We start from the raw sequence: 15,206 nt of genomic DNA, 5'->3' as shown, positions 1-15,206 counted from the left end.
CTGCTCCAATATTTTGCATCAAAAACCTCTTGGGATATAAAGCTCCTATCACAATTTCTAAGAGATACAATGTGAAGTCAACTTACATGCTGATTCCAGCACACAGACCTAAGTGCTACTGTGAGGGAATAAACAAGTGGCCCTGCAATTCTTTCCTTATCCACTCTTCAACGCCAATGATATTCTGTCACCATCATCTCCATGCTCCATATAAGCCTACTAGTAAAAGTAGATTTGACTAGAAAGAATAGGAACATGGGTAAAAAGGAGAGAAACAAAAAAGACCATCATGAGGGCCATGATTCAATTCCCTAGGACCCATGTAAAACCAGATGCACAAAGTGGCACATGCATCTGGAGTTTGTTTGCAATGGCAGGAGGTCCTGCTGTGTCCATTCCCCCCACCCCGGATCTCCAATCTGCTTCTTTCTCTCCAAGAACAGTGCTAGAGAGACGGCTCAGTGGTTAAGGCACTTACTTGCAAAAGCCTGATGGCTTGGGTTCAATTCCCCAGTACACATATAAAGCCAGATGCACAAAGCAGTGCATGCAAGTGGAGTTCATTTGTAGGGGCTAGAGGCCCTGGCAAGTCAATTCTTCCTCCCTTCCTATTTCCCTCTCTCTTTGCAAATAAATAAATAAATAAAATTAAAAAAACAGGTCTGGAGAGATGGCTTAGCAGTTCAGGCATTTGCCTGTGAAGCCTAAGGACCTAGGTTCAATTTCCCAGTACCCATGTAAGACAGACACAAGGTAGTACATGTATCTGGAGTTCATCTGCAGTGGACATTCTCTCTATCTGTCTCTTTCTTTCTCTCATAAACAAACAAACAAACATTGCTTACCACAAACAGAAGCTTTTAAAAAATATTAAAAACAAAACAAGGCCAGGCATGGCCCATGCCTTTAATCCCAGCACTTGGGAGGCAGAGGTAGGAGGATCGCTGTGAGTTCAATGCCACCCTGAGACTACACAGTGAATTCCAGGTCAACCTGGGCTAGAATGAGACCCTACCTCAAAAACAAAACAAACCAAGAACAAAGGCAGGTAAGGACCAATGAAAATATGCACAGGAGAGGTGATAAGTGGAAGCCATTTCCTTCCTGTTCCCTTGAGAGCAATCCTAAAACTTTTTTTTTTGAGGTAGGGTCTCACTCTAGCCCAGGCTGACCTGGAATTTACTATGCAGTCTCAGGGTGGCCTCAAGCTCACAGCAATCCTCCTTACCTGTGCCTTCCGAGTGCTGGGATTAAAGGTATGCACCACCATGCCCGGCTAATTTTTTTTTAAGATTTACTTTTTAAAAAAATTATTTATTTATTTATTTGACAGAGAAAGAGGGAGAGGGAGAGAGAGAGAAACAGAATGGGCACTCCAGGGCTTTCAGCCACTGTAACTGAACTCCAGACACTTGCGCCCCCTTGTTCAACTGGCTAACATGGGTCCTGGGGAACAGAACCTGGGTCCTTTGGCTTTGTAGGCAAATGCTTTCACCGCTAAGCTATTCCTCCAGCCCTTAAAGTTTTATTTTTGGGCTGGAGACATGGCTCAGCGATTAAGGCCTATGCCTACAAAGCCAAAGGATCCAGATGCACAAGGGGCACACGCGTCTGGAATTCATTTAGAGTGGCTGGAGACCCTAGTGCACCCATTCTCTCTCTCCCTCTCAAATAAATAAAAAATATTAAAAAAGATTTTTTTTTGTTGTTTACTTTTATTTACTTATTTGAGAGCAACAGACAGACAGAATAAGAGGGAGAGAGAGAGAGAGAGAGAATGGGCATGCCAGGGCCTTTAGCCACTGCAAACAAACTCCAGAGGCACATGCCACCTTGTACATCTGGAGTGGGTCCTGGGGAATCGATCCTTGAACCAGGATTCTTAGGCTTCACAGGCAAGCGCTTAACGGCTAAGCCATCTCTCCACCCCAAAAGCTGTATTTTTAAAATTTATTTATTAGAGGCAGAGAGAGGGAGGGAGAATGAGAGAATGGGCATGCCAGGGCCTCCAGCCACTGAAAATGAACTCCAGATGTGTGTGCCACCATGTGCATCTGGCTTACGTGGGACCTGGAGAATTGAACCTGGGTTCCATAGGCTTCGCAGGCATGCACTTTAACCACTAAGCTATCTCTCTAGCAATCCTCTAATATTTTTATCTACATTAAAAATATTTTATTATTTATTTTTGGGGGGAGCAGAGAGGGAGAGAGAGAGAGAATGGGCACACCAGGGCCTCTAGCCACTGCAATAGAACTCCAGACATGTACCACGTTGTGCATCTGGCTTACATGGATTCTGGGGAGTCGAACCTGGATTCCACAGGCTTCACAGGCAAGTGCCTTAACCACTAAGCCATCTCTCCAGCACCCACCCCCCCCTTTTTTTTTTTTTTTACTTATTTGAGAGACAGAGTAAAAGGCAAATAGATGAGAGAGTGGGCACAGCAGGGCTTCCAGCCACTGCAAACAAATTCCAGACACCTGCGCCACCTTGTGCATCTGGCTTACGTGGGTTCTGGGAAAATCAAACCTGGGTCCTTTGGCTTTGCAGGCAAACACCTCAACCACTAAGCCATCTCTCCAGCCCCCTAAACCTTTTGAAATTAAGATCAGCAACAAAGAACTTCCCAGTTCCTATACAGAACCTTCTGGTGTATGTTATTCCCTATGAACTTTAAAGGTTCCATAGAAGCCAGGTGTGCTGACGTTCCTGTAGTCCCAGCAGGTTGGAGGCTGAAGCAAGATTGCCCCAAGTTTGAAGACAGCCTGGGCTACAAAGTAAGTTCTAGGCCAACTGAAGCTACAGAATAAAAACTGGTCTCAAGCCATGTATGGTGGCGCATGCCTTTAATCCCAGCACTTCTGAAGCAGAGGTAGGAAGGTCACCCATGAATTTGAGGCCAGCCTGAGACTGCATAGTGATTTACAGGTCAGCCTGGGCTAAAGTTAAACCCTACCTTGAAAAACAAAACAAAAACAAACAAACAAAAATTCCTATGTCAAAACACAAAGATCTGGGCATGGTGGCACTTGCCTTTAATCCCAGTGCTTATACAAGGCAGAGATAGGAGGATTAGTTTGAAGCCAGCCTGGGACTATGGTGTGAGATCCAGGTCAGCCTGGGCTACAGTGACACCCTAACTCAAAAGATAAAATAAAAAAGACTGGATGGGCTGCAGAGATGGCTTAGCGGTTAACACACTTACCTATGAAGCCTAAGGACTCATGTTCAACTCTCTAGGTCCCATGTAAGCCAGACACACAATGTGAAGCAAGTGTGCAAGGTCACATATGCACACAAAATTGTGCATGTCTCTGGAGTTTGATTACAGTGGTTGGAGGCTCTGGCACGCCAATTCTCATTCTCTCTCTGATTAAAAAAAAATAAAAAGGCTGGAGAAATGGTTCAGCAGTTAAGGCACTTTGCCAGCAAAGCCTAATGACCTGAGTTCAATTTCCCAGTACCAACATAAAGCCAGATGCATAAAGTGGCACATGTGTATCGAGTTCTTCTGCAGTGGCTAGAGGCCCTGGCATGCCCATTCTCTCTCTCTCTCTCCTCTTCTGTCTTCTCTGCTTATAAAAATTTTAAAAGATTTTTAAAAAGGCTGGAGAGATGGCTTAGCAGTTAAGGTGCTTGCCTGTGAAGCCTAAGGACCTAGGTTCGATTCTCCAGGTCCCACATAAGCCAGATGCACAAGGTGGCACATGTGTCTGGAGTTCATTTGCAGTGGCTAGAGGCCCTGGCATTCCCATTCTCTCTCCTCTTTCTCCCTCTCTCTCTCTGTCTCAAATAAAAATAAACAAAAATAATTTAAAAAATTATTCCACAGTATGGGCTGGAGGGATGGCTTAATGGTTAAGGCATTTGCCTATAAAGCCAAAGAAAGGAGCCTGGTTCGATTCCCCAGGACCCATATAAATCAGATGCACAGGGGGCACATGCCTCTGGAGTTCGTTTGCAGTGGCTGGAGGCCCTGGTGTACCCATTCTCCCTATCAAATTAAAAAAAAAAAAACTTAAAAGAAATAAATAAATAAATAATTATTCCACAGTATGGACGGGAGATCAGTGGGTACAAGATATAAGTTGAAAAGCACAGAACCACCATACCATGACAATACTCTGAAAGTATATAGGTAGTTACCTATAAGAAAAACTATAAAGGAAGGAGGTAAAATTCTTATCCCACCTTTCCAGTGTTCAGATCTGAAGGCTAGGAGGTGGAACTATCCTCAATTTTCACTCAGACCAAGCTGCTCTGCTGAACATAATCTACACAAAACCATGCCTTGTGGTCAGTCCAAGGGACAGCAAAGCACTTCTTTATGCTTTATCTTGCATTCCAAAGGCACCCAGCTGCTGGTCCTATATATATAGATAGATACTATCCAAAGGGACCTAACTTCTGACCACAATGACTTCTTTGCTGCCCAGACTAGGTTCAGGAGAGAATAAGCATCCAAAAGTACCAACACCTACTTACTAGGCAGTCAGATTCAATACATTATTGGGTCAAGTTTTCTTTCTCTATGAAGAAAAGTTTTAAGAAATGATGCAAACATGATTCATGTAGTCCACCCCCATCTAAGCCTGCTAGGGAAGGCTGCTAGGAAGACTGAAGCTTAGATCTTGTGCCCAGCTGCAGATTGAGTCCTTGCCCAAAGATGGGCAGCAAGTTACAGAGCCGGCAATGGGCCATTTGCTAGAGTATCCAAAGAAAAAACAGACTCACTACCTCAAACGAGGCCCAGCACTTCCTGTGTGAGCTTCCCATTTCCACAGCCAAATAAAAGCCTAAGAAAGTGAGGGAGAATGGATGAAAGGACAAGAGCTGCAGAAGAGAGTTAACAAATCTGGTGGCCCAGGACATGGGTGGATCATAGCTAAGTTGCAATGTGGGGTGACTCAGGAAGGCTCAAACAGATGGTTTACCTCTCTATCCCTGAAAGGAAAGTACACACAATGGTCCCCTGCACATGCTCAGAAATAGTGGCTTAGATACTTGGAAAGCTGAGTCGTTTCCTAGATTTTCCTTTCCAAAACTGCAAATTGTTTAGTCCATATTACAGATCAACAACCTGAAAAGTTTGAAACCACACATGCTGACTGTTTGGGAATCACTGCTAGGAAACAGCTTCCCTAGCCAGCAAGTCCGTTAGTTCTTTTGTGTAACCCAGGTGCCCAACTCAGGGCTCAACCCTGGCTCAAGAGGCCTTAGTCTGGAGCATATTTTAGAAACCTAGGAGGACTCTCAGAAAGGATGTGAACTGGCTGATGCAATGAAGATTGTCCACAGTTAAGAGCTAGAGCTAAGGAAGGACTGGAGAGTGGGATTAATAACCCAGGGGTGCACCTCTTGGGAGACAGGTACAAGGAAACAATTTGGAAAGAAAGTAGGGGAAGAGTTGGACTACATAGCCCACACAGAAAGTTCAGTAAGTGCTTAGCAAAATTCAGCAACAGCCTTCCCAAACATCAAGGAGGTACACATGCCTAGCCCTCAATCCACAGAAACTCTCTCATTTTCTAGCAGTAGCCCAAGTCTCCACATTCTACCCACTAGTTTTTCCTCTCATAGAGAAAAGCCTTGGACAAGGATGGTGAAGTACTGGAAATGTACACTTGCTCTGAAACACACAACACAGAGCCAAAAGGAGCTTTCAGTGTACAAACCTGCTAGAGCACAATGCACAGAATGGGGATGGAACAGAGGGGTAGTGCTCAGAAAGAAAGTGGTGGTACTGAGAGAGAGCCAGAGAGAAGAAGTACAAAGGAAGAGGGAAGGGCAGGAAAGAGGAAGGAGTGCAGAAGGGAGAGAGACACAGAAAGTCAACAGAGCTAACAGAGATGGCACCTACAAGTATACAGACACTATGGTGTAAATGTGAACACAAAGAGAAGAGTGCAAGAGTCAGTGTGTCTTCTTTGTAATGGTCTCTATAGTCAGGATTTTAGGCACTGTGTACCTTTTGTATTGGCTTTGAAGTAACCATTCAGCTCTGTTGCTGTAGTGTGAAAACAGCCACAGACCATAAGTGAATTTTTAAATAAGAATGGCTGTGTTCCTACACAATGTTACTGTGAAATCTGACTTTAATATAATGTTCATGAGTCTAAAATAATATTCATTTGATTTTTTTTCCCACTATTTAAAACATACCATTCTTGGCTGGTGGGACAGTTTACTTACCTCTGATATAGTCATACACACACTCAGCAAAAGGAGACAAGAGAAAGGTGGAGAAAAGTTGGAGCGTGGGATGGGGAGATGGCTCAGTGGCTAAAGGGGCTTGTTTGCAAAGCCTGCTGCCCCAAGTGGAGTCCCCAATAGCCACATAAAGTCAGATGCACAAGATGACACATGTATCTGGAGTTCATTTGCAGTGCCAAAGGACCCTGACACATCCATACACATCTACCACCCCCTACACACATAAGCTCTCTCAAATAAATAACCATATATATGGAAAAGCTAAAGGTTGGGATGGCTCAGCAGTTAAAAGCACTTGCTTCAAAGACTGCCAGCCTGGGTTTGATTCCCCAGCATCTGCTTAGAGCACAAAGTAAATGCACAAAAGTGATATGTGCAACTGGAGTTTGCAGTGACAAGAGGCCCTCTTTCCATTCATTCTCTCTCTCATTCCTTGCAAATAAATAAAAATATTAAAAAAACAAAAAGGTGTTACAGGCAGGGTGTGGGAGCGCATGCCTTCAATCCCTCCTGAGTGCACTTGGGAGGCAGAGGTAGGAGGACTGCTGTGAGTTCAAGGCCACCCTGAGACTACATAGTGAATTCCAGGTCAGCCTGAACTAGAATGAGACCCTACCTTGACAAAACAAAAACAACAATAACAAAAAAAGAAGCTGGTACAGGGATGGAGAAATAGCATGCTCATTGTATTTCTCTCTCATAAATAAATAATATATATTTTTTAATTCTAAAAAAGGGGGGTCCTGGAGAGATGCTCATTGGTTAAGACACTTGCCTGCAAAGCCTAGTGACCTGGGTTTGATTCTCCAGTAGCCACGTCAAGCTGGATGTACAAAGTGGTGTATGCATCTGGAGTTTGTCTGCAGCAGCTTACGCGCCCTGGTGTACCCATTCTCACTCATTCTCTCTCTCTCTGCTTGCAAATAAATAAATAAAATATATTAAAAAATGGTTATGGCTGGGCGTAGTGGTGCACGCCTTTAATCCCAGCACTCGGGAGGCAGAGGTAGGAGGATTGCCATGAGTTCAAGGCCACCCTGAGACTACAGAGTTAATTCCAGGTTAGCCTGGACCAGAATGAGACCCTACCTCAAAAAACAAACAAACAAAAAAAAAAATGGTTATGGGCTGGAGGGATGGTGTAGCAGTTAAGGCATTTGCCTGCAAAGCCAAAGGACCCAGGTTCAATTCCCCAGGACCCACATTAGCCAGATGCACAAGCAGGTGCATGTGTCTGGGGTTCATTTGCAGTGGCTGGAGGCCCTGGTGTGCCCATTCTTTCTCTCTCTCTTTCCCCCTCTTTCTGTATCAAATAAATAAAAAATGGTTATGATGGTAAATGCTGCTGTTTTCCTGTCATTTTAAAAAGAAATAACAGGGCTGGAGAGATGGCTTAGTGGTTAAGCGCTTGCCTGTGAAGCCTAAAGACCCCGGTTCGAGGCTCGGTTCCCCAGGTCCCACGTTAGCCAGATGGGGGCGCACGCATCTGGAGTTCGTTTGCAGAGGCTGGAAGCCCTGGCGCGCCCATTCTCTCTCTCTCCCGCTATCTGTCTTTCTCTCTGTGTCTGTCGCTCTCAAATAAATAAATAAATAAAATTTAAAAAAAAAAAAAGAAATAACAGAGGTAGGAGGATCACTGTGAGTTCAAGGTCAGCCTGGGCTAAAGTAAGACCCTACTTGGAAAAAAAAACTAAAAAAAGAAAGAAGCCAGGCTAAGGAGATGGCTCAGCACTTAAAAGTGTTTGCTTGCAAAGCCTTACGGCCTGGGTTCAATTCCCCAGTACCCATGTAAAGCCAGATGTACAAAGTGGCACCTACATCTGGAGTTCATTTGCAGTGGCACTAGGCACTGGCATGCCTTATTCATTCATTTTCTCTCACTCCAAATAAACAAACATTTATTTTTTTAAGAAAGAAAACGGACTTGGTGGCGCATGCCTTTAATCCCAGCACTTGAGAGGAAGGGTGGGGGGGGATCGCCGTGAGTTTGAGGACACCCTAAGACTACATAGTGAATTCCAGGGCAGACTGAGCCAGATAAACCCAACCTCAAAACACACACACAAAAAAAAAAAGAAAGAAAGAAAGAAAGAAAGAAAGAATCACACTAACATACAAATAGATCTACGCAGGCCAGATTCAGGCAAAACCATGTACTCCCAGATCAACACACCCTATCCCAACAAATACCCTGAGAGAGTGACACACAGAGACAGCGGTGAGAGCAAGGGGGAGACAGGGAATGAGTGAACAACAAAGAGAGATGTGTACCTACTCACACATCATGATGGAAGGTGAGAACACAGTACAGAAGACTAAGCATACACAGAAGTGAAAGTTACAGAGAAAAACTAAGAAGGAAAGAAAAAGTTTCTTATACACTCGAACACACATCCACACTCTAGGGGCAGCTGTAGAGATGGTAAGCGTGAACAGTATGAAGTGAAGCTCGGAGAGCAAGAACAAGGACAAGGATCAAGACAGAGAGCCCTGGGACAAGAGGAAAGGGTATGGTTTGAGAAGAAGAGGAAAAAAGATAAGAGAACAGGCCAAAATAACCTAAAACACCAAAGGACTAGGAAGGTGTTTAAGGCACAGAAAAAACAAAGTTCAAATGAGGAAGAATGGAAACATGCAAGCTGGGGCAGGAGGAAGCAAAGATGACAAAAGGAAATGATTCGTTTGGGGGGGGGGTTAGAAGTGGGTCTTGGCTGCAAGGTAAAAGCAATAGGCAGGCCAACTCACTGTGAGGGCAGATCCAGAGATGTGGGTGGTGGATTCCAAGTGTCTGGATAGCCAAGCATCCAGTCTGACCAGACTTTCACACTGGGAAGCAGTTCTTTCAGGTCCGGGACGAAGGAAGACACTTTGATGTCATCTTGGTCGTCTTGGTCCTCAGGAGAGGACAACTGAGCTGCAGAGGAAGAGTGAGAACTGGGCCTATGTCTGCTATAGCCCCTGAATAAGGCCTGGGGTATTGGGACAGTAACAAGCACTTAAGGAAAGGGAGACCAAGTCCTCAGGAAGCTGGCTCAGAAAACAAGTGCCAGTACCTAAGTGGACTCTGAAAAGTAGGACACAGAGAACCAGGGCACCGAGTTTGTCCCTGGAGGTGGTTCTCTGTGCTTCACCTGAGCCCAGCTGAAGTCTCTACTCTCCTCTAACTGCTAACTCACTCTTTTATTTTTCTTTTGAAGTAGGGTCTCACTCTAGCCCAGGCTGACCTGGAACTCTAGCTCTAGGCTAGCCTGAACTCGCAGCAACCCCACCCACTACCTCTGCCTCCCAAGTAGCATTCCTTTAACAGAGTGCTGAGATGGCACTAGAGTTCCTGCCAAAACTACATAATCTGAATTGAAGCACAAGGAAACATCAGAGAAATCCAAATTGTGTTGACATTCTACAAAATAAATGTTTTATATTTTTCAAAAATGTCAAGGTCATGAAGGACAAAGAAAAAAAAAAACCAAAAAACAAAGCCAGGCATGATGGCACACACCTTTAATCTCACCATTCCAGAGGCAGAGGTAGGAGAAGCTCCATGAGTTTGAGGCTACCTGAGACTACATAATGAATTCCAGGTCAGCCTGAGCTAGACCCTACCTGAAAAACAAAACAAAACAAAAACCACAAAAAAACAAAGACGTAACATCTAGGGGGCTGGAAAGATGGCTTAGCAGTTGAGGCATTTGCCTGTGAAGCCAAAGGACCCCGGTTCTACTCTCCAGGACCCAAATAAGCCAGATGCACAGGCAGGCGCATGCATGTGGTGTTCGTTTGCAGGGGCTGGAGGTCTCAGCATGCCCATTCTCTCCCTAGCCCCCTCTCTGTCTGCCTCTTTCTCTCTCAAATAATTAAATAAAATATATTAAAAAAAAAAAAGAAAAGAAAAGAGGTAGCATCTAGATGCAATGTATCCTGTATTGGATCCTAGGGCAGAAAAAAAAACTTAAAAAAATGACTTTTATTTATCTATTTATTTATTTGAGAGAAAGAAAGAGGCGGGTAGAGAAAAAGAGAGAGAATGGGTACCACCATGCCTGATGAACCTTTTTTCTTGTGTAAAATAAACATTAGAGTTGGGTATGGTTGTATATGTCTGTAATCCCAGTACTTGAGAGGCTAAAGCAGGAGAATTTTATTTGGAAGTTAGCATAGGCTACACAGTGAGTTTAAAACCAGGCTGAGCTACATAACAAAACTTTTTTAGGCATGGAGACTCAATAACAGTTTTATTTTTATTTTATTTTATTTTATTTTTTGTTTTTTTTTGAGGTAGGGTCTCACTCTAGCCTCAGGCTGACCTGGAATTCACTATAGAGTCTCAGGGTGGCCTCGAACTCACGGCAATCCTCCTACCTCTGCCTCCCGGGTGCTGGGATTAAAGGCATGCGCCACCACACCTGGCTTATTTTTTTTTTTCAATAACAGTTCTATATCAATGTTGATTTCCTGATTTTTTAAACATAGGTGGAAAGATTTATTATTTTAGTTTTTTATTTGCAAGCAGTAAGAAAGAGATAGAGCAGACAGAGAGAGAATGGGCACACCAGGGCCTCCAGCTACTGCAAACGAACTCCAGACACATGCGCCCCCTTGTGCAACTGGCTTACATGGGTACTGGGGAATTGAACCTGGGTCCTTTGGCATTAAAGGTAAGCGCCTTAACTGCTAAGCCATCTCTCCAGCCCTGATCTCCTGATTTTTATCATTGTTTTTGTTTGTTGCTTTGTTGAGAATTTAACGTAGGACCTTGAAAGCACTTTATCACTGAGCTATATCCTCAGCCCCAATTCTGGTAACTTTTTTTTTTTTTTTTTTCCGAGGTAGGGTCTCACTCTATCTAGCTCAGGCTGACCTGAACTCATGGCAATCCTCCTACCTCTGCCTCCCGAGAGCTGGGATTAAAGGCATGTGCCACCACACCTGGCATTCTGATAACTTTTAAGAGAATGTCCTTGAAGCTGGGGAGTAACATGCACTTTACTTTTTTGTTTTGTTTTGTTTTCAAGGTAGAGTCTCACTCTAGCCCAGGCTGATCTGGAATTTACTCTGTAGCCTCAGGGTGGTCTTGAACTCACAGTGATCCTCCTACCTCTGCCTCCTGAGTGCTGGGATTGAAGGCATGCAGCACCACACCTGGCACATCCAGTTATTCTTAAAAATGTTTTGTCATTTGCAAAGCTGGTGTGGCAGGGGTAATCAATACTATTAGAGAATCAGAGAAGAATGTGTGACCTTAATCCTATCTTCCTTGCCTTTAAGGGCACCTAGAATTCTAAAGGTAACTCAAAGGATATGGTATAATATCTCAACCCAAGGGTTAATAGGACCTGATCAGCCCAGTAAGCCTCCTAAAATGGTTGGTCCCCCCAGTGGTTATGGCACCCACCATGTACTGAAGAGGGACATAGATATAAAAAAGCGTAAAAATATCAACTATAAATAAAAAAGAGAAGCTTGTTTAATGCTGCATGGCACTGGGTAGATGGGGGCTTTTGAAAGATGCAAGGATAGATGCTCAGTTACAGCTATATTCCTAAGCACTAAAGGAGAATAAGTAACTGATCCACAGAGGAAGGCTGAGAGAACGTCAGACTGCAGACAGACATGGCACTAGTTAAGGTGGCAACAGGAAGAGGGGCATGCTGGGAGGAGGAAGACTGATGAACAGAGGGAGAAGAAACTGAGAAGGCAGCCCAGCACTTTGAGGTTTATCAGAGCAGGACTGGGCAGCTGGAAAGCCCACTGGTCACCGGCCCTCCTACTTACCTTTGGCAGACTCCTGAAGCAAGCAGGTGCAGCGCTGCACCAGTAGAGAAAACATGGCCAAGCCCAGGGATGCAGCTTGTTCCTGGATCACAGAGCGACACTCCTCGGAGAAACAATCTAAGGAGAGGCAGAGGAAACCCCATCATACCCCAGGGGAAAAGGACCTCTTTCTACCTTAAGAGGGATGTCTCCCTGGCCAAGTTGCTGAGCTTCCTTTTCCTCACCTACCTCAAGGTGAGCAAAATGTGTTCAAGTTGCATTAAACCTTGGATTTTACTGATAGTGTAAAAGCTATAATCACAAGAGCTTACTTCCTTAGACCAATTTCTAATGTATGGGTAGCAGGAGCACAATTAACAGATTTAAAATTTTTATTATTTGTGTGTGTGTGTGTGTGTCACGGCAGCCGTGTTCATGCCATGGCACATATGTGGAGGTCAAAGGACAACTTCTGGGGCAGCCCCCACCTTAACACATCATTTGTGGCAGGGCTTTTCTCTCTGAATCTCACTCTGATGCTGTTCTGTGCTGCAGTCACCATAAGCTTCTGGGAAATTCTGTCCCTGCCTCCTATCTCACCATCAACATACTGGGATTATAAAAGCCTCTTTCTGTGGGATCTGGGGAGAACTGAACTCAGGTACTAAGGCATGAGTGATGAATGCTTCATCCAATGAGTCGTATCTCCTCAGCCACCAAACTATCTTGGGAGGATGGCTCAGTGGACAAAGTGGTTGCCATACAAACATGATGACTTGAGTTTGGATCCCCAGAACCCAAGAAAGCCAGTCACTGCAGCTAGCGTCTGCAATCCCACAATACTTACAGCAAGATGAGAGGCAGAACTGGGAGAATCTGGCAGAAGCTCATTGGCCAGCTAGTCTGTTGAACAAGATTCTGCCTCAAACCAAGTGAAAAGCAAGGACTGGTACCCAAAGGTTGTCTTATGACCTCCACACATGTATTGTGGCTTTGTTTATTTGTTTGTCGAGGTAGGGTCTCATTCTAGCTCAGGCTGACCTGGAATTCACTACGTAGTCTCAGGGTGGCCTCAAACTCACAGCAATCCTCCTACCTCTGCCTCCCAAGTGCTGGGATTAAAGGCTTGTGCCACCACGCCCGGCTTATTGTGGCATTTCTGTGCCCACACTCACACACATGAACATGCACACACACATATCCCATACCCATATGTACACCTTTTGAATTACCAACCTTTGGTTCTACTCCTACCTCTCCTATGCTCCTCCTCCTAAGAGTAACCTGTTTTTACTGAATGCATTTTGTTTTTTAGAGGTAGGATTTTGCTCTAGCCCAGGCTGACCTGGAATCCACAATGTAGTCTCAGGGTGGCCTTGAACTCAAGACAATCCTCCTACCTCTTCCTCCCAAGTGCTGGGATTAAAGGTGTGTGCCACCATGCTTGGCTCAGAATGCATTAATTTTTTTTACTCCCCCTACATGTCTATGTATGTGTGTGTGTGTTATGCATACATGTGTATATATGCTTTCAGGTATGAGAGGGCATGTGTATGTGTGTGGAGACAACCTCAGGTGTCATATCCTCAGTGACATCATCTACATCCTTTTTTAAAAAATATTTTATTTATTTATTTATTTATTTGAGATAGGGAAAGAGGCCAAGTGAGAGAGAAAGAGAGAGAGAGGGAGGGAGGGAGGGAAGGAAGGGAAGATGGGTGTGCCAGGGTTTCCAGCCACTGTAAACAACTCCAGATGCATGCACCACGTTGTTCATCTGGCTTATGGGGGTCCTGAGGAATCAAACCTGGGTCCTTTGACTTTACAGGTAAGTGCCTTAATTGCTAAGCCATCTCTCCAGCCCGCATCCATCTCCTTGGCTACAAAGGCTAGCCAGCTGGTTCCAAGGATCTACCTGTCTTTGCCTCCTACACCAGGACTATAGGCACATGCCACGATACTAGGCATTTACATGGCTTGGGGATTGAATTCAGGTCCTCATGTTAATGAGTTAGGCTCTTTACCAACTAAGCTATCTCTAGCTCATGAATGAGGTGATTTTATAGAAAATAATGTCTGGCACATAATAAAATATATCCATTTAATCAGTGTTAGGCTTTTGTTTGTTTGTTTGTTTGTTTTTCGAGGCAGGGTCTCACTCTGGCTCAGGCTGACCTGGAATTCACTATGTAGTCTCAGGCTGGCCTTGAACTCAGCGATCCTCCTACCTCTGCCTCCCGAGTGCTGGGATTAAAGGCGTGCGCCACCATACCCAGCTAGGCTTTTTTTTTTTAATATTCCCCTAGGACTAAAAAGTAAATATGACTCCCAATACCAGCATCCTCCAATCTACCCTTTTTCAGAAGCTTCAAGTCACTGAGAGGAACCACACTCTTGATGGACAGTTAGGTTTTGTGGGAACACATAACACACTTCCACATCCCTTCCTGTACCTACTCATCAGTGGCCTTCTCAAGAGCCATTTCTTTGAATTTGAAGGGAATCAAGGACACACAGAAGACAGCATTCCAACATTTAGCTTCAGAGGAGGAGATACCCAACATCCATAGGGAGATGGAGACAAACTCACAGCAATACTCCCACCTCAACCTCCTGAGAGCTGGAATTTAAAGTGTGGGCCATCACACATGGCTTTAAATATATTTATAATTTATTTATTTTAAAAAGTCCTGAAAGTTGCTGGGCATGGTGGTGCATGCCTTTAATCCCAGCACTCACGAGGCAGAGGTAGAAGGAGCCCCAAGAGTTCAAGACCACCCTGAGACTACATAGTGAATTCCAGGTCAGCCTCGGCTAGAGTGAGACTGTACCTCAAGGACTGCCCCGCCCCCACCAAAAAGTTCTGGAAGTGAGGAGCAGGCTGCTGCTCAAAAGGATCCATGAATAGCATCTAACACATGAATAGTCTCAGGGGAGCTATCCTTCTATTGTGACTGACTTTTCTGCCAGCCTTCCCAATATCCATTGCTCACAAATATCATCCTTTTCAATTCAGCTGTGGCAGGCAGTAAGGAAGTGATAATAATTCATGAGATTAGACATATTAAGACTTGGTCTTCTGGTAAGACTCTAACCCTTTGGTAAAATGCAGAACATAAGTATATTAGAACCACAAGGTGGGAGAGTATAAGTCATCACAAGAAAAGTGAGGATGTTTCTCCCTTTTCCAGCCACAAAGAGCAGCACTGTCAGTTCCACCCCATCTGAGTACAGGTCCC

The 15,206-nt window shown here is 44.5% G+C and overlaps 1 protein-coding gene across 3 annotated transcripts in view; it reads right to left on the bottom strand.

Annotated features, from left to right (window-relative positions):
* The window catches only part of Smg6 (SMG6 nonsense mediated mRNA decay factor), a 304,470-nt gene that overhangs the window by 161,062 nt on the left and 128,202 nt on the right, over positions 1-15,206 (bottom strand). For all 3 annotated transcript variants that reach the window (XM_004667845.2, XM_045158342.1, XM_045158343.1), the window contains 2 exons: positions 11,989-12,105; positions 8,962-9,130 (listed from right to left, as the gene is read on the bottom strand). In XM_004667845.2, coding sequence (XP_004667902.2) covers positions 8,962-9,130; positions 11,989-12,105 — 286 coding nt within the window. The remainder of the gene's footprint in view (positions 1-8,961; positions 9,131-11,988; positions 12,106-15,206) is intronic.

Source organism: Jaculus jaculus, chromosome 9, assembly GCF_020740685.1.
Source record: "Jaculus jaculus isolate mJacJac1 chromosome 9, mJacJac1.mat.Y.cur, whole genome shotgun sequence".
Classification (NCBI taxonomy): Eukaryota; Metazoa; Chordata; class Mammalia; order Rodentia; family Dipodidae; genus Jaculus; species Jaculus jaculus.
This window is presented reverse-complemented; position numbering and strand designations above follow the sequence as displayed.